This window comes from Rhea pennata, chromosome 19 (genome assembly GCF_028389875.1).
Source record: "Rhea pennata isolate bPtePen1 chromosome 19, bPtePen1.pri, whole genome shotgun sequence".
Taxonomy (NCBI): Eukaryota; Metazoa; Chordata; class Aves; order Rheiformes; family Rheidae; genus Rhea; species Rhea pennata.
The window spans coordinates 4,561,256-4,586,176 of record NC_084681.1 but is presented as its reverse complement, the minus strand read 5'-3'; the positions used below and the strand labels follow the sequence as shown (position 1 = coordinate 4,586,176).

The window sequence follows — 24,921 nt, the reverse complement described above, 5'->3', positions numbered from 1 at the left end:
GAGTGTTGGCTCAGGAAGCAAAATCTACCTGGAGGTCATTAATGATAGTCATGCTTCCTGCAGGATGAACAGTTCCCCGAGTTAAGAAAGCTCCTTAGTCCACCAGCACCTCCGTACACTGAACAGCAGCCAGCCCCTAAGCTGTGTCTGACTCTCTGGGGTTGTGTCTGTGCTTACAACTTCCCCGCAGCATTAATGATCTGTGATCACCCGCCCCTTCCCCCCATCTCCCCTTTCTCTGGCTATTACAATACTCCTTACAATACTCCTCTCTCTGTTTCTAACAGCCTGGACCTGGACTGTTGGCTTGGCTTGATGGCCATGTGAGTAAAGTTGGGAGTAAAAGCCATCATTATGAAGCAGACATCAGCAGTGTAGCAAACAGCTTTAGCTGGTAGAGGTGGGCACCTGAAATGCTTTAAAGAGTCATAACAAACACGCTGAAAAGCACATGGAGGGTGAGTCAGTCTTATGGAGCTTGTGAGTTACTGGCAGCTTGATGTCTCTAGATTTGTAAAAGCCTCAGGAGGCTTCCTACTCTTTACACATTTGTGTATCTTCCACATCTGAACTGCCTGAAAACCTGCATGGTAAAGTGTGCAGCCTCCGAGAGGGAAGGCAGGCTGTATTCAGACCATTTTGTCTCTCTGCTGCCTCCTGGTCACAGCTGCAGTGAGGGCTTTGATAGCAAATGTTCTGCCATTTCATCTGAATGTACCGGGTGGTTTTTAGGAGCATAGATCCTTGCTAATGCATTGTTCTCAAATCCTATCTTACACATAGAAGATCACTGAAGCAATAAGAACATTTAAGCCTGCATATTTAAAAAGAAAGGAGGGGAAAGCCATAAACACAGTCTGGATTGATGCTGTTCTGCAAATCAGCTGGTGCATTGTGCTCTATAGCTCTGTGCTCTATTAGGATGGGAGGGAGAGAAAGGGGGAGAGATCATGCTGTCTCCAGAGGACAAGCCCAGGTGCTGGGTGAGTTGAAACACTGTAGAGGTGCTTTTCCTTCATCACTCACACTTGTAACATTTATGGGGCTTCTAAAGTTACTCTCTCTGAGACCTGGAAAGCAAACCTTTCTCTTCTGTGGTAGGAGGTATTATGTTCCTGTTGCTTTCCTGTATTTGCAGTCAGTGCAAATGTACCCGGGCACGTTTGCAAATTAAATACAGCAGTGGGCGGGTTTGAGTTTGACAGCAGCCAGGGAAACTGTGATCTCTCTCCGCCTCCTCACTAGGTATCATACAATGTATTGGTCTGAAATCAGCTTGGTGCCAGCACGCCCTGAGACAAAGTTGAGGTGCTGATGATGGGCTGTTCTCCTGCACCGCTGTATGTACGGGCTGCTGAGGGAAGCTTAGCTCTGAATGCTCTGGACTTTTGTGTGATCCGAACTTTGCTGGTTTTGCCTGTTCAATCCCTAGTACTTGGAACAGTCACTACCACCCTCTTCCTCTCCTGATTTCCTGGGTCGTGGCACCCTCTTCAAACCAGCTACTTCAGGTGACATTAGGGATATTCTATCACCAGAGATGATGTGTCAAGCTGAAAGGTGAAGCCAGAGTCCTGGATGCTTGTAATACTCCCAGTCTGTTTTTTTTTTTTTTTTTTTTTTTTTTTTTTGTGTGTGTGTGTGTGTGTGAGACTAATTACAAACCTCTCTGCCCTGGCCATATTCCAGGTGTGTAACTTACTTCTCTGACAGTGTTGTGATTTCAGCTGAAGAAGTTGGCTTTATGTTCTCACTTATATGATATTAAATTCCTCCAAAGGACTCTGTGGAATCTGAGCATCCAGCTCCTCAAAGCTCCTTCGAACAGCTTGACCCCTGACACTAACTCACTGCGTTTTCCCTATCCCACCCCTCCAGCAGCTGCCTGGTCACTGCAGGTCTGTGAAGTGCTTCTCTTGGGTGCTGTGCTAGCATAGAGGTGCCTGGAGCCCAACTTCTTCTGCTGGCTCTGGATTCTGCCAGGGGGCTTTGGCATGGGTTGTGCAGGGGGGGAGCTCTCTTGCCATTTGTGCAAGAGTTGCTGTTGCTCTCTAATCAGCTGCTCTGAGCCCAGCCCAGAACTTTGTAATAGGAACTTTGCTACTTTTAAAAAAACACAGACCAGTAAACAATGGCAGATTCTCTGCAACTGATCTTAATCAGTAGTGACAAATCTTCAGTGCCTGTAATGTGAGGTTGTTCTCTGTGTCAGGGAACCATGGGAAAAAATGTACCAGAGTCTCACCTGGCCCTTGAATTCCTTCAATTCTAAAACCAAACACTCTGCTTGCCCCTCCTCCCCCCTCAACCCAGCACTAGCAAGCTACGGAGTATGTATATATTCTTAGTATATATTCCTGTTGCTTAGGAACAGCTGTCTGCAGTGACCCTGTGCTGCTGGTGAGAAGAGTAATGATGGATGAAACTGATGTTAAACAACCAAGATCAATCTTCCCCCTAGGAACTGTTCTTCATGCTGTCTGATACTCAACGTACTCTTGTATGTAGCATATACTCGAGTTTTTTGAGTGAGGTGAGTGAATAGGAAAAATAAGCAAGACAGCTGGAGGCAAAGCTGTTTGTAACTATCAACAAACACCTGCTCTCTTGCACTTCTTCAGGGCAGTGTACCCTGAGGAAGTGTCTCTGTCCCTGTGATCCTTCACAATTAGACACCAGTGCTGCTGGGAACTGTAGTTTGCATAGAAACTTGGTTGTGACCTCTGACTGGTGTAATCACTTGTTGCCTGCATCCTACAGGTAGCAAGAGATCCTTGCCTACCTCTCAGGCAGAGAAGGAGTTAACATTACGTAAAGTGGAAAGCAGAAAGTTTCACAAAAACTGCTGGAAGACTCTGTCCTGAAGGTCCTGCGTGCTCTGAGTGTGTCCACAGAGCACTCGCAAGCCAGCGTGACATGGTCATTTTATGACAATAGCAGAGCATCTACCTGTCAGGCCTGCTAGGAAACAGCTTTCATGATAGAGACAGCAGCAGTATGGCTTCACGGTTATGCCTTCGACAGCTGAAGCTGGCTGGAGTGTAAATGCTGTTTAGCTCCCCTCCACAAGTCAGGTACACAAAACACCTTCCCCCAGGACAGCAATAGTAAAAGTGTCTCCCGAAGAGTTGTCGTGTGCATCTGAAACAACCTCCTCTAGCCTTATTCCCTCAGTGGCCCCTGAACTGAGAGCTGCCATTGCAGTGTTGATTTATAGGGTCATTTAAGGATTGCTGCTCATGACCAAGAAGAGCTAGAGCAGAAAGTCATTTGCTGGTTGCTGATTTATGGCCGTAGAAAACAGTCCTGAAAAGCATAGTGAGAAATTTCTGGACCTTATGTGGTTCCAGCTGACTGGCAGCTCCAGGCTGTTATTTGACCATGTGGAGTAATAAAACTGGGAAAACTAATTAACTTTTGGGCCTACTGCGAAACAAACTAGTTCATGCAAAAAATTACTTTGCACTTGCAAGCAACAGTGACTTTATGGACTTAAAAGCCTGTATTTAATGATCAAGCATGTAGTACAGCTTACCAAGTGTGTTTTTTTTGTTTTTTTTTTTTTGTTGACTTCTAAGGCCAAAATAGCATTTGACAAGCTCTACTGATCACTGAGGATCTGAACACTAGCTAAGGGTAATGTTCTTTCGTCCTTATTAATTATGTAACTGATGTGTGGGTGGAGGTTTGACACAAAGCTGTGTTGGATGGTTTCTTGTAGTCTAAAGCAGCTTGAATTATGCAAAACCAACCTGAGTCCAAGCAGTTCATTCAAGTAAGGATGCTGTCAACAGTCTGAGTGCTAGAGGCTTTCTGAAGTCACTTTATGCTACAGCCTCTTTCCCTCTAAAGTGTAGTTGAATGAGCTCTTTCCCAGTGGAAACACTAGGTATTTTTCTGATATTAGCAGGGAAACAGAGAGTCAGCCCTGCTCAGGACCTTCCTTCTCTAATAGGAATGTTCTGTCTATTTGTGCCAGTTATGATGGTTACGTCAGAAAAGGGATGTTTTGGGGTGCCCCAGTATTGTGTTCCTTGCAGATAGTGGATAGCTGAGATGTTTAACAACATTGTATAGATGGTCCAGCCTCTGTCATCCTACACCAATGTGGAAGATGGGAAGGAGGGAATGATTGTAATCTGAGTACGCAGGAGGAGAGCCAAAGGTAACCCTTCTCCAGTCCCATCCCCCCTGCATTGCTCAGTAGCCCTTGTTGCAGGAATGTTTAACTGCTTGCTTTCGTGCCCTTAAGTTGGTTTCTCTTACAGATCCCATGTATCTGCTCTGCTATCAGCAAACGTGGCAGAAGTATCTTACTGATATATGAGAAGGAGATACTACTGCTTTTGATTTGTATTACTAAAATAGTGTTGCTGAGTCCTAGTAAGAAAAGTGCCTTTTTTTTTTCTTTTTTTCAGTTTTTCCCCTCTCTTTCTGTGATGGATATGCTTGAATTGTTGTGGTACCCAGAACATGGGAATATATCAAGCTTTCTTCTTTTTTTCCAAGCTAAATGAAATATTATTGCAGAGCTACTATTTGACCTAAAATAAGCATATGTGCTTACTTGCTGGTATAGAATTCTGCTTTTTCACACATCAAATCAAGTCGCTGTGGATTTTCACCTCCCTCCCAGATCTGGCAGACAGTGAGCTATTTTAATCTGAAATGTTCTAATGTTTCAAGTCCGGAGTATAAGATGTAGTTTTCTCCTGACAAGCTTCGTGGCTTATTGCTATAAAACTTTTGTTTTGAAAGGAAGGGTAAAACTTTCTCCAGGAAGGACAAAAGTTCTGATTTGGGGGCTATGGATCTTCATTACTTTGAGAAACTAAAAAACAATGGAAGTGACTGTCCTTGGGTTGAAAAATTTACCAACAAAGAGGAAGAATTTAACACAGGAGCCTAGCAGGACCCACAGCAAAGTCTGCTGTGGTAGAGTGGTGTGAGAGACCCAGTTCCCCTCCCTAGATCAAGACCTTAGACTAGGCAGTGGGCTGGACAGCTTGTGTTGTGCGAGGCAGGAGCAGTGTTCCCTAGTCTGCACTGAGCCCTGGTGTGTCTGTCCCTCCCAGCCCTGCACAAACTGCTTCAGCACAAAACCCAGCTCAGCTCTCTCCTGGCTCCTGGTGCCGAAGGGGCCATTTGTGACAGTCCAGGAGGTCTCCAGGCTGGTATCCCCTCAGCTGGGACGTGAGTCCCAGCTAATGAAACACAGGGTAAGGGGAACTCCTGGCAATTTTAGGGGCACAATTCTTCCTTGCTGAGCAATTTTTCATCCTAGTCACTAAACTGACAATGCCCTGGAGGTGCAGCCTTGGTGTTTGCTCTAAGTGTTGTCTAATGTCCACTGATCTCAGTGTCCTGGCATCTGATGAGGCTTAACAGGGCAGCCCAGCCCTGAGCCCGGGAGACCACTCGTGGTTCTGCCCTGTGACATGCTCCTCTCTTTTCTGCCTGGTGCCACAGGGGAGCAGTGCTTGCCTCCTGGGACTAGCTAGATCAGGTTGGTGGTCTGCCTGGTCGTCGTCTCAGTGGTGTTGCTCACCAGATATGTCACCAGGAAAGCAACAGGAGAGAGAGATTCTGTGGCTCAGATCTGATTAACCTCTGTGACTTTATCCTATGTCTTAGTTGAATTAGCTGCAGTTATTTTGCTGCTGTTGCTGTTTTTCCTTGAACAGGTCCTTATCTTTGTGACATCTGATGGAGGCAGCTGGTATTTTCCCCTTTGCCACTGCCCAGCTAACAACTCTTGCCCTTCTCCCCTGCTAAATTACTGTAGGTAATGCCCGTCTGATGAGCCTGAGTAAGAAGGCCTGCAGACAGATCTGTTGGGTGGTATGGGTCTTACCTAATAGACTGGTTGCCAGGCCAAAACCCTTGACTGCTAATTGCAATTTGGTCACTGCTGGAAAGGGTTCATGATAAACTCAGCAGAGATTCAAAGCAGCATTAACATTTCAGATTCAGTTTCCTTCACCTCTTGTCAGAGCTTTTTAGTTTTCTTCAGGGCCTGATTCTTCTGCAGCTTAGGTTTTTTGCTTATATCACAGCAGCGACCATGGGCTATGAGGATTTGTCCTAATTCAGCACTGCAATAGCCCTTCTTCTTCAAGGCTTTCAAAGCTCATTCTTCAGTATCTGTTCATTTAGTTTCACAGGTAGGAAAATGGAATAAGGAGATAAGTGACCATATCCTGTTACCATGGGGGAAAGGGTGCTACAGACCTAAAAAGAGAATAGAGACTCTTTGCTCTTAGGATTGCCCCTCATTCTCCAAACAGCAGCCTGACTGCATTATGCCCAACTGTGAGAAAAGAAAAACAGTTTATAGGAGATTCGCCTAGGTCTATCCTTCTGTGGGCAGCACCCAGTTGCCTCTTCAACAGTCTTAAAAAGAAGCCTTTCTCCTTACCACAGCTGTAATTGTCCCTGGGTTGGGCTCTGGAGAAGGTCATTCACCTGTGCTGGATGATAGAAGCTGTGGAGGCTGCTGAGAAGGTCTCTCTTGCATTTGTTTCTGGATAGTTGCACACGCAAAGAAAAGTGAATTGTAGGTTTGATATCAGAGCACGGCTCTGTTCCAGGACGAGTAAAAGATGTACCAGCACTACTGTAGCTCTTACAAGATCAAAAGAGCTGTTGCGTTAAGACTGATAATGCCGCCTGGTTTGGCAACTGGGCTGAGTTCTAGGATTGTTCTAAGATTTTAATGTATGTTCAAATAAACCTCCTTCCCTAGTGATCATGAGGCCTTGAATTTAGTCCATGTGCAATAACAGGAGTTGTAGTTGGAAAGTGAAACTCTAAGGCTTCCTCCTTGCACAGAGTTTGAATGTGATTCAGTTGTGAACACTGCATGTCACAGTCTAACTATAGAGTTTGATGTCTCTTTTCATCTGGGCTGCATTTATGGGGTGTGTCTGTTTGTTAGTCATGGGCCTGTGCTGCTACTTGTTGTAAAGAAAATGCGATCGCTAAGTTGAATTATGATGGACATTAGTTTCCTTTTTCAGATTTAATGTATTCATGTAGTTCATGTCCACTGGCCCCTCAGCAGTTTGCAGACTGAATATGTAAATTGGTAGCTGCAGAGGATGAGTGATCCATTAATGGTGGAATTTGATGCTCATAAAAATGAATGCATTTAATGTTGCATGGCAATGGTTTGCTTGAATTTTTAAGTTGCCTGAGAATATCTTACTTGGGATTCGGTGGTTCAGGCTATATTTGTTACAAAAACAATACAAGTAAAGAGGCTCTGTGGCTTCCGAAGGGTGACTTGTTTTGTGTGTGAGTATCACTTACACTTTTTCTGTATCAAATGTTATACCAAAGAAGCAGTAAAAATTTGAAGTGCAATGATACCTTAAAACAAAACATTTCAGTCCAAATGCTCTATGTCCACAAAAATATCTGCCTTCAGAGCTCTCTTCAGATACTGTTCTTCAGGAAAAGCCAAGTTTTAGTAGATAGATTTTCATTATTAGGCTTCTGTGCAGGGGTGTAGAGGACTAAAAGGATTCAGCAGGCCATTAAAATAAGTACAGATCTGCCACTGTGAGATTTTAAACACAAGATAAAATCTGAACCCCACTGAAGGGGCCCCATTTGCTTCCTTTAGGCCCCATACTAATTTTGTGACTGGTTTCAGAAGGGGAAGGACTTTCCCTGATTTTAATTTAACAATGTTTCTTTAAGCATGCAGACATGGAAATGTTTGATTTCTTTTGCCAAGGATTTTATTAAAGGAAATCCACACAGTATGCATCCTTTCCTGGGAGAGCATTTATGTGGTAAAAGTCATTTTTCAAGCACCCGAGGTTGTTACCATCGCTCAGATGTTGAGAGGCTGTGTTCTGAAATCATTGCTATGTCTCACTTTTCCCTTAGCACTGTAAGATGAATTGCTTACTGCAGACCTGAAGGAAAGTGTGCCCAGGCTGAAGGGGCAGTAGCAAATATGCAAAGGGAGTATTGTAATTTGAACCATAACATTGTGTCAAGGAGAAAGGAATATCCAGGCTTGAATGATTCGTTTCCCTGAGGCTTTTATGATATGTTTTAACTTTTTTTCTAAGATGAAATACAGGCTCCAAGCCTTTCTAACAACCAATGTCTTTCCTGTATGAAAAAGTACTTGGCTAACTAGCATGTTCCTTGGCCACAACGTCTCTAAATGCAGAAGAACTTGTTTGTGGAAAGTCCGGTGTTACTGTAATGACATACAACTCTGTGTACTGCATCCATCTCATTGACTGATCCATTCTCACAAGAGACTATCCCAGGGTTAGACTGAACAATGTCTTCATTTGGCAGCCTGAAGAAATGACCATAATTTGGTATGTTTCTTGGAAGGCCACCGAAGGGACCGGACTCGCCAGGTGGGCAGCAAGGACAGAACCACAGCGAAGTGCCAGTATGGAGTGACTGGGCGTGCAGGTGACATCTTCACAGCGCTTCTTCCCGTGCTACAGAAGCCTGAGGCAAACAGGGGTGTTTGGGTATGATGTCTTGCCTCTGAAATCAGCCAGTCATGATTGCAAGGATTTACAGTCTGTGTTCTCTCGCTATAAGCCTCTCTTCTAATTTGTAAAAGCTGCTGTGTTTGTTTCATGGAGTAACAGGCAAGAACGCAGGCAAAACCCAGCTCCTTTTCTTGTGGAGGTTTGGTCTTTCAAACAGGCACTGCCCAGCATCCCTGGGACCTTAGGTCCCCTTTATCTCAGGTCAGTGAATTCAGTGGCAACTGGAGTTATTTGGCATCTCTATTGGTCACTATTTGGGGCTGCAGAAGGCAGCATCATGCTGCAGACACTTTGGCCAAGGAGCCCCAGGCCCAGTCCTGTGCTCTAACCACCAGCTTGTTTTTTCGAGGAGCTCTGCCTTGCTTTGCTTGGGCTGGGCTGTATGCTCCCCTTCTTGGCCAGTGTAGCCTGGAGCAGGGAGATTGGGAGAAACCTAGTTGTAGGCTCCCTCTTACAGTGAGCAACTTCCGTGCAAGGGCACAACAAACACCCAGAGACTGCAGAGGAGAGCCTTGATCCCGCTTGCTAGCTGGATGCCAGGAAGAGCCGTTGCTTCCTTTGCTCTTGTCCTCCAAGTTGCCACTAGAACAGCCCCCAGTTCTGCAGCACATCCTGTGTGCTGGGACACACTCATGTGTGTGTCAGGCTGGTGGTGACATGGCTCTTGGAGCTGCTCTGCTCATTGCTTCGTCTGGCTGCAGCTCCTCTCCCATACACCAGTCCCATGACAGGCACAGATGGAGCACAGCCAGGCTGGGGTGCTCTGCAGCCAGCTCCAGGCTCTGCGTACAGCAGCCAGCTTGCATGGGAAGGAAAGGAATGGTAGGATGTGTAGGGCTGTAAGAGTCCTTGAGGTATCTCTCATCAGCCACCACCACTGATCAAGGGTATCTAGACTGTCCCGCTGGTGCAGGAGGGATTCTCCCTTCAGCTTGTCTGAGCCCAGTGTCTGCAAGGCCTTGGAAGAGAAGCATGAATGGAGAAACTGTTCACCAGTGCTGCTTCTTTTGATAAGCCCCAACTGGCATTTTCCGAAATCATTTTTAGTTTAGCTGCCTCCAGACTCTGCTGGTAGAGGTGAGAGCTGGAGCAAGCAGTGCTGATCCATTAAAATGGCCATATAATCTTCATTGCCACAATAAAGACTAATAAAAAGTAAAATGAATTCTTTTATACAATGGGACAGGAGTGAATCTCATCTAAGCAGTTTGTTGTACTTGCCTGGCTTGCTACAACAAGTAGTTACCATATGCAGTGAGATTTCCTAGCGTAGGAGTGTCAGAAGAGGAGTGTGCTCTCTGTTCAAGATGGGCCTGAGCCATGGGAGTTGGAGCTGTTTGCTTTTCAGCGGCATTCCCTCCCTTGGTTGATAGGTGAAGAAGCTGACAGCCAGCTACCAGCTAACATGGATATTTTGCTAGTGTACATGGTAACTGGTTTTGCCATAATGAAAACTCTAGATCCCTTTCAGTGCTGGAGATATACCCGGACTCAGGGTGCAAATGCTTAAACCAGTGGCAGGGATTCATGCATATCCGACATGAGATAGAAATACTGTAGATCCCAAACCAACCTCATGGCTGGGCTACCACTACTTGCTTTCTAGTGAGAACAAGCAGGGAGGCTTGCTCTGTTACTGGCTTACATCTGTCTCTAGGTACCCCAGATTTACTGTCCCATGCCTGCTTGAGTATAGTAGTTTCTGCAGGGTTGAGCAAGGCTAAAAATCTTGCCTATATGTCTCCTGTCCAGCTCCTCCAAGTAGCTCAGTGTGATGAGCAGAGCCTGGTTTTATCTGTTCTCCATCTGTCCCTTCCTCTCTCATTTTTACTGTCATTAATTGTTAGTGTCTGGCTTGAAAGAGTGCCTCTTAGCATGGTGCTGATGGGATCTTTCCGCAGAGGATTAAGGCTGGAGTGGATTGACAGGAGATGGGTATCCTTGCTGTGGGAAGTTTGCCAGTTGTGTGCGGGCTCAGTGTTGCTGCTCCTCCAGTTGCTCCAGTTCATGTCAGGATATCGGCAAGAGTCGGTCGCAGGTCCATTTACCGCTCACAGGGGCCAGCTGGCCAGTCGTGACCTGGTGCATTGCATGCTTGGTTTGGGTCAGGTCTCCTCTGCGCCCAGCCACCACATGTGGCCTTTGTCAAGACTTTTAGTCTCTTTGCATCAGCTGCATCATTCCATGGCAGGGTGACTGCGTACCTGGCTCGCTGGGTGGTTTCTGCTGTGCAGACACAGCACTTCAATCAAGGATGTGGGCAGCAATGACAGCATTGCAGGATGTGCTGGCAGTAGGAGTTAAAAAGTCATTTCTTAACTTACTGTAACATGCTCTCTAGGTGGCTAATGTGTCCGTAAATCACACAAGTGCTTTCCTGTAGCTCTGCTTGCTTTTCCTTTACTACCTCTGCTGCCAGGATTTCCTGGGACACAGATCTTAACTCTTGGCAAAAGTACAGCCTCCTTCACTTGCAACGGTACTTAGTCTGTGTTTTCAGTGTCCTGGAATGCAGCCACGGGCTGCGCTATACTCTCCAAATCCAGGGCCTGAGATATGATACTTCTTTTTGCTTACTTGGTTTACCTCCTGTGGAACCTGTGTTTTTTTCTGTAGGTGTGCTAGAAACATGGGGGAATCCCTTTGCATTTAGGAAGGTAGGATTTTCCCCTTCCCTTGGTTTTCTGTTCACCTGCTCCCTAATCAGGTACTGACAAGTGCCAGGAGACCTTTCTTACTGTTCAGAAGGCTGATATGTGTCCTGCTGTAACCAAAGGGTGTGTGTCCTTTACCTTGCAAAGACAATCCAGGGCCTGGAGGCACAATTACTCCTTGCTGCCAGTGGCACATCTGATGACTCCTCATAGTTAGGACAGACTGGAGGAAACTTTTTATGCTTTGAAGATACCACATTGGGGAGGATTTCCATGTGTGTTGGTGCTAGCTAGAGCTGTTGCAAAAATGTCTTATCCCTTCTCTCAGTCTAAACGAAAACCTTGAATCTAATCTTTCTTAAACTTTAAGTCTCAAAGATAGCCAAGTCCAGATGGAGCAAATCCAGTAGTTTACACTAAAGGGCTTAATTTTGTGGGATTCTTGGAGGGAGTGTTAAAAGATGATCACAAAGTTTAGAAGCATTGCTGGATTTTTTTTTAAGTGAAAATCCCACTGGCTGGTATTCCCCTGTCACTTTAAGCCATTTGAGATAACATTTCTTTTCTTTCTTCCATTAAAACTATTTTTATCTTGGCTCGTGAGACTGTGCGTGTAGAAATTAAAGCACTGCTTGTTATTTCCTTGCCCATCCCATCCATTCCTCATCCCCAAATCCTTTCAGCTCTCCCCAGCTCTCCCCCCTTTCCTCCTCAGCTTGCCTTGAAGGGCTGAGAAAGCTGGCGCTGGCACATTATGTTGCCTGTCTGATTATTGTGGGGTTGTGTTTGTGTGGGGAAGGTCATGAGACAAAAAGACCACCAGGCAGCGATGGGCGGGGGGCATTCAGTCCCCTTCCATTCAGCCTTTGTGGCAGTGAGTGGGAAGGGTCTTGTTTGCATGACAGGATTTAAGGGGGCGATTGCTTTCTGTTTAGGTTTATTCCACGGCTGCTGCGTGGGCCCTGGAGGGCTTCAACAAAAGTGGAACATATATATGAGATTCATGGGGCTGGAGCATGCTGAGATAACCAAGAGACGGAGCGATCAGGGCTGAAGTGACTGAGCCAGAGCCAGCCACTGTGCGCTTGCAGCCTGGAGGCTGCCTGTGGTTGCTCTGGACAAGGTGTTTGTGCTCTGTCCAGACTTGGCTCTTCTCAGAGCTCTGCTTCAGTGTCTGAGTCCTGTGGACTGAGATCCTTAGCTGGATGAATGCTGCAGAAGTTTTTTGTGCCTGTGCGAGGGACAGCTCCGCTGATCTGCCACAGTGGCCATACTTTCCTGAATATTTTTGAGGCTTCCAGCCAGCCACTTATATACAGTGTCTGTCATCTTTCTTGCCATCAGCTCTATGCTTCTCCTTCCAAGAGCATCCTTAGGTTTAAACAGGACTCCCTTCCTCATCTGCCCAAGAAGAGAGACTTTTCCCGCTAGCTGCCTTTCTTAACAGAGTGCCTGGGCTTCTGCCTGTCCCATGTAAATAAATCCTTCTTTGAGATAGCACTTTTTTTTTTTTTTTTTTTTTTTTTTTTTTTTTTTTGTAGATATGGACCCTGCTTGAATACTCATAGACTTAGCAGTGCCCTGCCTTTGGTTGTCACTTCCCTCAGGCACATGTAGCTTCTTCTCATGTTTGGATTTCTTCCAGGGAACTAGCTGTTTCTGCAGGCAGGCACTAAAGGAAGAGGAAAGCAGCTGGGATGAAGCTCAAATAAAAGTCAGGAAGGAGGCTGAAATGGTATGATCTCTCAACCCAAAGTGATAGCTAGTGCTATTAGGCAGGGCTTGCTCGCCCTGCAGCAGCTGCACAGCGTACGCTCTTTTCATTGCATTGAGAATGATTCATATTGTCTGTCCCTTCCCCCGAGTCCCATACGTAACGTGATCTGCACGAGTCCAGTCTGGCAGACGGAAAAGCAAGACACTTCTGTTTGCAGTTATGGTTCTTCATGGGCTCAGCTGTCCTGCAAAGTTGCAATGCTCCAGTTGTCAGCTTTGGCAGCGCAGCCTTTCTAGAGACCCTTACATTCCCTCTGCCACCTGTGCATGTGTGTTTACCTGCATGTGCATGCACACACATGCGCACTGATCCCTTCATCTCACTGCTGTTCCCAGAAGAGACTCTCACTTGTACCTCCTTTCTGCTTGGATATCACCAAGCTTAGTGTATTTCCTGGAGGTGCTTTGACCTTTACTCTTTCTTGATCCCCTCCTTACAAATCTCCCCTCTAGCAAGTGACACTTTCTAATGTTTACTAATCAGTTATTAGGTGGCAATGTATTGGTATTCCATGTGGGTGGCTAGAGACAGGCAGCCCATCTCAGCTACAGTGTTTTAAGTTTCCTGCATCTTTGGGTGAATTACTTGGCCTCTTTGCCTTGGTTTCCTAATGCATAAAGTGGAACTCTGTTTACTGAGCTGACAGTGGTGGTACCACCATGGATCATAAAGAGCACAAAATACCCTTGCAAAAATACAGTATGTCCTAGAGACCTGATTGCTAATGGCTAGTTCCCAAATCTCTGTCCTACATTTATGGACCTCTTTGAAATGGGCTGATGATCAGCTCAGATCTCTCAGGAGTTCCTTTGCTGTTCCATTAAAAAAAATAAAAATCCTCATATCTTTTCTCAGATGAGTCACTTGTGCTCTCATTCCAGAGTGCTTACTTTTGTTTGTTTAAAATTAGCTGCACTAATCTTTAACATGGTTGGTGCAGAAAGCATCAAACAAGCAAGGGAGGTAGAACCAGACCCTCAAGCTGAGGCACACGATCCTTCTAGCAATGCTTTAAAAATCAGTTTAAATGTTTGACTTCCATAATGTGCTGAAAAGACAGAGTGGAGTCAAGTCTTAGATTTAAATTTGTTTTCCTTTCCATTGTGTTTGTTTTTGAGGGCCATGTCCTACCTTCTACTTGATTTCTCTGATCTCTTATTTTAGAAGTGACAGTGGAGTATGTTTATGAGCAAGTGAAACATGAGCTCCAGACACTGAATTAGCTTTTAAATGGTTGTTCCCGACAAATATAAAAGATTTTCTGAGCATGAAGTAAAGGGCCATGGTTTAAGGCCTTATGCTATCCCTTGTAGGATGAGTATTGTATCTTTTGCCTTGCAGCTGAGAAAAATGAGATTTGGCACAAGGTCATGTAGCGGGTGGCTGATAGACCTGGAAAGATTCTGGATGTCTTGGCCTATTTAAAACAGAAACCTACTTCCATACCTGAAAGGGATAGGAGTTGGTTCAGTTTTGGGCTCTGCCAGTGAATAAGCCTGAATAAGCTGCTTCCTTTCTATGCACCTCAGTTTCCCCAGCAATTAAAAGGATGGAAGTGGATGAATAATGACGTTTAGAGTTTTGTTGGCAATTTCCCCCCAAATTGGAAAAATATGTTTTGTTTCCCTTTCAGCAAAATGTTTCATTAGACCTGAGCCAAATTTTCTGGCAAGTGTTAACATAAAAAAAAAATCAAATGACAAGTTTCTGATGAAACACTTCAGAAAATGGTGATACCTGGTGTTTTGACGTTGTAGAATTTGGATTAATTTCTTCTAAACAGTCAATGTACAAAACTAAGTCAAGTTTACAAGAAAGTCTTAGCATGACTGAAATCTCCAGGTTCTGGCTTGAAAAAGTTTTGTTTTGAAGAATTTACCCTGGCTTTAGAAGTGAGTGAAAAGTTTTGCAAATAACACTGATGATAAGCAATGTTATACATGTAAACTGCATCTTATCTCACACTTGAACTTGCATCTCTTGGGCTGCTTCCTTGTAATTACAAGGTGCTTTGTCCCATCAACTGTTTCTGTGCCCTTGGCTCAGTTTTGCTACAAGTCTCTTTAATAGGGGCAGTCTGGCCTTTAGTGTCTGTTGTTTGAGTTGCTCTGGGTTCATGAGAATTTGTTGACTTGGGAGCAGAGAAGGTGCCTGAAGGTGAGGAGATTATAAAGGGACAGAAGATGGTAACACTGTCTGCTCTGGGCAGCTTTTCTGCTTGTGGATTAAAGCTCATGCTGTGTTACTTATCTTTCTCTCTAAGGCCTTGTCGAGTCCACGTGGGAGGCTATTCTGTCTGCACTGTTTCACTTTGTGCCACTCTGCTCTCTCTTTGCTTCATTTCTCCTCCCTCTTTCCCCTTCCATTCAAGCAGCATCTTTCATTCTTCTCCATTCAATCTGTCTTTGCTCTCTGCCCCATGTAAAACTGCCATGCCCTCGCTACCATTCATCACCTTTTGCTCATTCACATCCCCGCTTGCCTTTCTCCATTCATCCAGGCTTCTGCTCAGCCAGTCTGGACTGTCCTCTCCTCTGGCCCCGTCTGCAGTCCTCCCTTTGTGCCTTTGCATTCCCTTCTCCCTAGCAGTCTGCAGTGCGGTCTGTGAGGATGCTGTGCTAGAGGCTGGGCCCAGTTGATGGGCTAATTAATCCCCGCTGTAAGCCTGGTGGCACTGTTTGGGGTGGATTTCTCTCTCTAGTTACACTCTACAGGTAAGACAACTTTTTCCCAGCCTCCTTTTCATCTCTGGAGATGCAGTCTGCTACATGACTAGGAAGAGTATTGTGCTCTGTTTCCTTTTCTCTCTGTTCTTTCTGTCTCCCCTTCTGGTTCATTTCCCCTTGTTTTAAGTTGTTGCAGCCCTCAGGAAACTCTTTGGGGAGTCACTTTGAAGTTCTCACTCCTGAGGAATGTAACTTGCTCTCTCCTAAGATGTGTGGCTCCCTAACTATGGTTGTTACCTGTGACTTCTCGTCTTCCTTCTCCTGATCATCTGCCTTTGGGCCATTTGGTGCTGGGACCGTATCAGTTTTGGAAAGCCATCTCTGCACTTGGATGTGTGATTTAAGTGTCTCCGAGCAAACTGAGCTTGTGAATGGCAGTAGCCAGGACTTGTTGCTTCTAAATCTTAATGCAGCCCTGACCCTGTGCTTGTGATGGGAACATAGCAACATGGACCCACAGTACTCTCTGAAGATACCACAGCCTTCTGTGCACCTCATCCCCTACAGCTCAAACCCATGCTGGCAGTGTGTACTCTGGCCTATTGAAGGACCAGGTTTCTTTGCTGTAGCGTAGCAAGAAAACTGGCAGGTCTACTTGCCTGTGGGTGCCCATGGGACTTTACCTTTGAGTGATGAAACTACGTTTGGACCAGTTTGTTCAAGTAAAAGGGGAATATTAGAGTTTGAGAGGAGTGCACAGGCCTGTTAGAGGATGCAGATACTTTTAAAGGCATGTGTGAGCCCGTACATAGGAAAAATCTGATTAGTTCAGTAAAGGAGGCAGAAATGAGGTGGAGGCAGAGAAGGAGAGGGGTTGTCTGGGTGAGCAAGGGTTTGACTGATGGGAGAAGCGCTTTGTTCCGTGGGAGGCTGTGACAGCAGCACCAGCTGCTGTTTCCGGAGGCATTGAGGAGCCCCTGATAGTGCTTGGGCAGGGCCGGACTCTGTGAGGACTTGTCAGTGCTGCAAGAAGGAGCCTTTCCCCTGAAAGCTGATCGAAAAAGGAATTTCAAGCCAAGCTGTAGTGCAGCTTACAGTCAGACTGGTAAGTGTGTAAAAGGGATTCCTTATTCACTGTGCATATGCCACACAGTGGCCTTAAACCTGCAGGGTACAGCTGGCCTGAGCCCAAGGCCAGCCCGGCCTCCTCTGTTGCCTGTGAGGAGAACTGCCCTATGCTCACAAGCTGTGAGGCTTGTGCTGGGAAGTTGCGTCCTGGGCGACTCCATGCAAGTTATTTAACCTTTCCAGTAGCCCTTTAAAAGAGGATCAGGTTCCTGCATCAGCCTTGCATGTTCCTTTCTGTGTTTTGCACTTCGTCAGTGAAGCCAGAGCCTGCTTGACCTCACAGGGTGCCTGTGTTGGTGTTTGAGACATGGGAGCAGCAGGATCTGTAACTCTTTGGAGTGTTAATGCTGCAAGGAGCAGCAGCAGGCACTGAGCAAGGCTGTGCTGGGTGCCAGGACCAAGGATCCAGCACTAACAGTGTTGGTGAACACTTTTGCAGGGGATGGATCTGCCCAGCAGGCTGGGTCTTACTGTGGGTCTAGGCTGGAGGTGCTGGGGGATATGAATAATATATGATTTGAAATAGTGTTTACAAAGTAATCACTCAAGTAAGCAGATTGAATGGAAAGCAGAGGAGCTTCTTCCCATTTCTAGTCCCTATGACTGAGCAAAGCCAGATGTAAAAATCAGGAGAAATTCGATATGCTTCCCAGTCTGTTTAGTATGAGTCTTACTCTGTGGTGATTGTTTTAACCAGAAACATAGTTTGGATCCTAGTATGCATGGGACCTTCTTGATCTGCATGTGTTAGGGCAGATGTTATTGAAGATTTAAAACTATATGATTAGTTTATTTTTTTCTAAGCCCTGAAGAGAATTGCTGGGATTGTCGAGTGTCTCATAGTGAAGGCCAGAGGATTTTCTGAGCAGACCTCTGCCTCTCCTGAGCCTTACCTCATCTCCTAGGAAAACTTGCAGTTCAATTTTAAAACTTCTGATGAAGTAAGTACACTGTTCAGTTGTTAATAGTAAAAACAACCACTTCATTCCAATCTAAAGCTGTCCAGCTTTGACCTCTAGCCCCTAGGTGTGGTTATACCTTTGTCAGAGCAGGGAGTCCTCTGTGCCACAATCCTGTTCCCAGTGAGGGTTGTTCTGGACAGTGATCAAGTCATTGCTTAACCTTCCCTTTCGTAAGCTAAATGAATTGATCCTGTCAGTGGAGCCAGTCAGACTATGTTAATAGCAGTTGGTGGCAAAGGCAGAGGTAATGTCACCTCATTTACAAACCTGCAGGTCTCATTTCTTTTTTTCAAGGCAGTGTTACCTTGCGAGCACGCAGAGTCAGAGAAACAAATGACAGGGCTCTTTCCCCAGAGTGGCTGCTTCTGAAGATGGCATTCCCCATCCTGTATGCTGGCTCGCGTTCTTGGCTTCTGGCCATATGGCTTTCTATTTGTTTTGCATAAATACATATTGTTTGCAATCATTCAGCTTTACCAAAAGACCCAGCTTGTCCTTGCATTACTTGCTTATTTTTACTTTTGCTCATTGTTAGCATTATGCACAGTTATCTTATGCTTTCTCGCAAGTCCAGGGGCAAGAGTGAATTCTCACAGGACCCCATTAGTAACATATCCATGAGATGGTAGCTCTCTAATTTAGTTTTATTTTTGAGACCTGTCAAATAACCATTTTTTAGCATATTGGATGTGTGTCAGCCTGAGTTTTTGTCCCTGTAAGTCCTGAAATACAGTGTTGTCTGGTGATGTCAGATGCCTTGCAGAAATTGGTTACATCAATGATCTCATCCTACAAACTGCACCAAGCTTATATTCTCATCCAAATTGTATCAGTTCAATATAATCTATTTTCTGTAACCCCTGCTGACTGATATTAGACCAGTCCTCCTTTAATTACACATTACTCAGTCATCTGTTCATTTGCTCTGGGTTACTATCAAGCTGACAGGCCTGCTTGTCCTTTTAAATTCTTGTCATGGCCCTGCAGTTTTGGGAGCGATGGGGCTGCCTCTCTGTATCCCTCACTGTGCTGCAGTTTTGGAACGTGGTAGGAAAGGCTGCATCACTGACTCAAGGCTGGAAGAAAGGTAAAAGGTGGATTTTGATGTTCCCCCAGTGTTCCTGGACTTGCAGAAAATTGGTATTAGTGTTGACTTTTTAAAATCTGCTGGGTACAAGTTATCTAGGCTTGCTAATTCAAAGCTATCTAACTTTAGCAAGTGCTGTATAGTGTTCTCCAGAGTTACTGTTGGAACAGAAAGTGTATCATCATCATATGATAGAGATAATTCCTCGGGCTTTTGTCCAAATGCAGAACAGAAACATTTTGACTGCTCCTGACTTTTTTACATCAATACTGCCTATGCTACTTTCTCTAGTTAATACTAAACAAAAAACCTGGTTTGAATTCAGAGACTTGGCTGCCTTGTCCATAGCAGCAGGGACTCTGCTGTAACAGGAGAGCAGCAGTGAGTAGCAGAGAATTTTACAGAAATGCTTTTCCATTTAGCTAACCTGGGGATAAGCAGAGACCTGACTGCAGAAGCTTGGTGTGAAATAAAGCCTCAGTTGAACAGCTATCTTGATTTTTTAAAAAAATTTCCTTGTAGTATTAGTGATTAGAGCCTGTTTGTCTCCAGACTGCGAGGTTGACTCTGTTGATGCTATGCCTTCAAAATAAAGTGCAGTAATCCAAGCAAATGCAGTAACCCACCCAGACTGTTTCAGCTGGGAAGGATACGAGTTTCCCATTATGTCTCCTTCCCATGTGAAAATCCTGAGAGATTTAATTAATGTTTGTACAGAATTTTGAGATTCTCTAGTAAAAAACAGCTGAAAATCCTAAACAATAATTTAGGTGGTGACAACAAATGAGAATATTGGACATAGGGGTAGTATAGATCTTGCTGGTATTCATTTTTTGATATTTGATGCCTTGCACCATTCAAATGAAAAGTGGATTTTATTTTAATTAGACTGCAGAACTCATTGCCTCAGGAGGTTTCTGAGACCTAAAAACTTGAGGAATTCAAAAGGGAGAGCAAGAGATGATTGGGCAAATAGATGTATAACAATGTCTGGGCCAGTGCTGACAAGAAGATCTGGAAGGAGCATTAAACCTCTTGTCAAGAGATTTAAGGAAAGATCGTAACTTTCAGAGTGAGTTTGGTTGTGGCAGTCACTAGGTGATGTCTTGGGGGCTTTATCTTATCTACGATTTCAGAAATGTACCAGTAGTTCAGTAAGTTACAGAGTCTCTTCTGGTTTTCAACATGCTCAAAGAGACTTCATTCATTGCTGCTACTGTCTATTGTAGTAACACCGAGAAATCCCTACTAGTATTAAGGTCTTATGTTTTACAATGAGTGGAACATTAGACCTAGACCGGGCAAGCAGAACATGGGAAGAGATACAGCCGTGCCTGAGGTCATGCAGTTAGTCAGCACCAGAGCTGGGCTGGTAATGCAAGATTTATGACTTGCCAGTCTGGGCCATAACCTGCCCTGCCTGTCCAGCCTGTTGCTGCAGCAGAGGATGTCTATCCAGCGAAGTGTGTAATGTGCCCAGTGCTGGAGCAAGATTAAAAAATGTATTTCAACCTAAAAAAATAAAATCCCTTTCCAGCACGCCTCAGCTTCTTTCCATTAAACTTAATGCACTTGCATAAATAATAGAAGAGGAAGAAGCAGAGTTGGAGAACGCTCAGTCTATAAACATGTCTCTTCACATTAAGACTTGTGGCAGGATGGAGGGAATCTCCTGCCATCCGCGCTGTCTCGTTAATCACATAATTATCTCCCTCACTTTCAGTGCTGCATCTCCTTCATCATCAGTGCTGCTGCTGATGGAGCTTCTATTTACCCTGGCTGTTCTCTCTGGGGAGCATCTTTGGCTTCAAAGCTAGCACAGTGGCATATTTTGAATAATTTAGTTCTGGGTGGCTTGAACACTGTGTTCAATCCAATTTTCCAGCTGAGACTGGAGGCTGAGTGTCCTGATAGGAGGCTGTGCAGAAGAGATGCAGTGGGATTGCTCAGAGTGGTGGGTCATCAAGGCAGCAGAGGACTGAAAGCTGGTTCGACAGGTCCTGTGAGTGTATCTCAGCTCTCCTTCTTTCCTGTAGTAGTGCCTTAGCATGGACTTGCAGCAAGAAACCCATAGGCAGAAGAAGGATATGGGAGAGATTCATGTTTAAAAATGTGCTTGGAGACAGGAGACATGGATTAGGGTATCCAGTTGGGTGTGATAGACTTCCCAAGCAAGCTGTCGGTCACAACTTCACTGGGTCTCTGAAGGCAAGATTGTTTGGCCTGTTGTAACACTGTGGTGGCTTGGATCAGGATCTAAACCTCTGCAGAGCCAGGGAAGTGAGGGTAGGGACCAATGTGCAGTCCAGCTGCTGGGCCCTGACTCAGCATTAACTGACTTTACTTTTGGAAAGGCCGATAAGTCTCTGTATGTGAAACCTTGGGCGAAGGCCAGTTCTGTTTGTGTTGTTTGGTCTCATGGCTCACTAATCACCCTTTGCTGTTGTAACCATCATCCAGCCAGGCTCTGCAAATGCTCCACAGCCCTCGCAGTGCTGGGTCGCATGGGCACAGATATGTCACTTGCATCTTACAGATGGAGAAATCAAGGCCAGAGGTGCGAGAGGTGCCTGGCCTCACTCTGGAGATCTTGGCAATACTAAGAACTGAACCTGGGCCCAAAGCCATCTTTCCTGTCTGCCCAGCAGCTGAGCAGTGGTGCACTCCTGAATCTTTTTATTATCCTATTCATGTCCAATTAGTACTTCCACTGCTTGTCTAGATGAAGTGCTTTTGCGGAAGGTAATAGCAGATGGCAGTAATGTGGGTCCCTTTCTTGTTTCTGCACCTGAGACAGCAGAAGAAATAAATTAGAGTGGAAATGCCTCTACAGATTGGCCAGCTGGCTCATGAGCCTATCCCTTCAGCCTACTCTGGTCTTCAAGGAAAAGGGAATCTTAGACCAGCTCCAGCTCGGCTTAGCTATGTGCTGCATGCACAGAGAGGCGTACCCGATGCCAGGTGACAGGCCATCTGTTCTGCAAATGCCTCTCTGCCCAAGTAAGAGGGTTAGTGCTCTGTGCTCCTCACATCCACTTCCCCGGGGAGCTCGTGCTGTGTGGGGACTCTGCCTGGTGAATTAGTGAGGATATTTCCTCAGTGCTTAAATGTGACCTGGCTTTTGAGAGCTGGGTGATGTTTCCAGCCTTCAGGGTCACTTCGGGTCAAAGCAATCTAACACACACTAAAAGTACAGCTGGAGAGCCCATAATCACTTTATGCTGTTTGGGCAGCGGTAGGTAAATTCATTATTTACAGGGGAAGAGAGTGCATGAGTGGAGCTGGCACTAATGTTCTGCTCAAGCGGCTCAGACTGTCTTAATAGTGAAAGACTGGACTTTGAGATGGATACTTCTGACTGCTTTTTGGAGAAGGCGGGCCTTCATCGTTTCTGGATCAGGGTTTCGTCTCTCATACTCACCTCCTGCTATCAGAAGAGAAAGCAGGATCTTTAAGCTACTGGGAAGGTCATCTCCAGCAGACAGTGATGGAACTTTTGTTACCACAGCCACTGCTTTTTGCCCTCTCATTTGAATTATAAGGCAGGCTTTGATCTTCTGCCTTGCCATTCCTTTAATTTTCATCAAAGCAGCAAATGCTGTATGTCCTGCCATCACATACAAAGTAAATAAATAAATAAATAATAAAATTCCAGGTGGGCTTTCAGTGACTCCCAACATGACTCCAGAGACTGGGGAAGGGTAGGGAATGGGCTCTGGTATAATGTACAATTATCTTGGGAAGAATTTCAGTTTCTATCTTAGATGGTTTTTTCAGCTTAGACTAGGAGTCTGTGGATCAATGTATTGACTTGGAGTCTCCTGATTTAACTACAAAGTAACCCTTGAGGCTGAAAATGGTCTGGGAGTTTTCACGGCATGTTAGTTTCCCTGGATTATGGAGACTGTGGCATCTATTGGTTCGAGTTCAAATCCAGCAAGAATCAGAGCTGGCATCTGAAATTCTCTGAGATGAAAAGATTTCACATGTGATTAACTCCACTTTTCTAGCACTGGTTTTGGGAAGGAATCAACTTGTGAACAAGAAGCAGGCCTGCTATTGACAGCTCCTCTCCAGTGGGAGATAAGGCAGGAGTTGTCATTTCTGTAAGACAAGAGGGAAAGCTGATGCTTAGGACTATTTATTTTCAGAATCTGCCTCCTAGACTGGAGCAGAACTGGCATCAGTGCCAGCTAGCCTGACTGCCAGGCCCGTCTCCCCAAGAACTGAGGACACCATCGAACCCTAGAACAATTTAGGTTTGAAGAGAGTGATCCAACCTAGAGCCAACTTCCAAGTTAGATCAGGCTGCTCAGGGCCGTGCCCATTGCTAAGGCAACTTATGGCTCTTCATGTCAAAACAAAGCCCCTAAACGTGGGAAACCAAGGGAGGTGGGAAATTCTTTGTTCCTAGGACAGTTCTACAATCCCAGACCCAACCAAGGATCCCCACTCATGCCTAGTTCGACTGTTGACTCTCCAACTGCTCTTGTCCCCCAGCGGACTGTTTGCGTGGGGGAGAGGAGCAGGCAGCTGCGTTATGTGAAGTGTCTGCCTTTTCCCAAGATATCCATTGTCTGCCTGCAGCGTGAGCCTCCACCCTACTTACTCACTCAGCCATGGCTGATGTGTCTTTAATTAAAGAGGAGGAATAATCTGAGATTTCATATTCATTTCACTACCCTGTTTCCTATTTCCGTCAGAATTTGTGGCCTGCTCACCGTATTTTTGTCTTGCCGTTTTGCTGTGGTATCTTCACTTGATGGGATGTTTGCTCCAAAACAAGGAAGGAATAGGAAAATAATAGCTTATTTTGGGCTGGGGAATTAGTATCCTGGGTCAGATGGCTGCTGCGGTCATTAACATGTTTACATTTTTGCTTAAGAGCCTGCTTGAGGATCAAGGGAGTTAAGGGTGATAGTCATTGAAATGCAGGGGAAACCTTGCATGAAATTGCCGTTAGTGTCCTATTGTTCGAGGGGGGCGAGCGCCCGGCGGCCTGGCTCGTCCCTGCGCCAGCTGTGTTGCAATTGTCAGCCCAAGTAGATGGGCAGAGGCAGACATAGCTCAGCTGAAGGAAGCTGCTGTGCTGACTTGGCTCTGGGAGAGTTGGCCTGTGGGGCCGGACCTGGGGCTCCACACCTGGGGCTCCACACGGCCAGCGGCCCCAGCAGCCGCCCGTGCTGCTGGCTATCAGTCGCTGCCTGCCCTTTCTGTGAGACAAAGGTACTCAGCTGGACTTGCTTGGCTAGGACAACTGCCCGTTACCGCGATCGTCATGGATAAATACCTGAAGCATCTAGTGAAGGTCAGTTTCCTCTTTTATAATTGAGGAACTCGAGTATTTCAGGTGTGGTATTGCTGTTGTCATGCATGGAGAAGCATGGTCTACAGGACCTGCTCAGCTCCATGATTTTTTGTGGTTAGTTATGATACCAAAACCAGAGTTTGAGGCAGATTTGGGACAATTTTGAGTGCTGTGGTGCGAGGCGAGTTCAAAGTGCTGTAATTTTATATGCGTGAAAAAATGTTTAACTGTAAATAAAGGCACTCTTTTACAGCTGGAGTTTACAGTAAAGACATTCTGTTCTATCTTGTGAAAGCTGTGGTCTACCCTGTTCTACCAAACAGATATCTATCTGGCTGGCTGGCTGGGAAGCCAGCAGCCGGTAGCAGATACAGACGTTACCATCTTGAGTGATAGGATTGTATCTGCTCTGTTCTAGAGCTAGTGGTGACTGCTCTGGATTCATTAGTGTGTCCTTGTGGGCTGTTTTGAATCTCTGAAGTAATTTCTGTTCTTCGTTACAAAATGTTTCTTTTTGGCATGCTTTAAAGCAGAGCAAAGAATGGGGAAAATGGTTTGTTATCTGAGCAGCTTCTTTGTGCTTAGGGAGCTTGCTTGCATGAACTCTGTATCTCTTCTGTCCTTTAAACAAATAGCCACATTCCCCATTGCTCCAGCTGCTGGTCTTTCTTGCAAGGACAAACGGTGAGCACACAGTGCAGGGGGAGTCCCAGACTTCAGTTGCTAACCCTGGCCATCAAAGTAGGGAGGCATTTAAGCCTTCAAGGAGCAAATGGCTTTGTTCTAGACAAGATAAGTTTGGACATCT

General features: G+C 45.5%; 1 protein-coding gene across 2 annotated transcripts in view; it reads left to right on the top strand.

Annotated features, from left to right (window-relative positions):
- Nucleotides 1–24,921, top strand: part of RHBDL3 (rhomboid like 3) — a 61,229-nt gene that overhangs the window by 9,449 nt on the left and 26,859 nt on the right. Inside the window, exon 3 of one of the 2 annotated variants that reach the window (XM_062591678.1) lies at nucleotides 12,831–12,920. The exons of the other annotated variant lie outside the window; for it this stretch is intronic. Coding sequence (XP_062447662.1) covers nucleotides 12,831–12,920 — 90 coding nt within the window. The remainder of the gene's footprint in view (nucleotides 1–12,830; nucleotides 12,921–24,921) is intronic. 2 annotated transcript variants of the gene reach the window in all.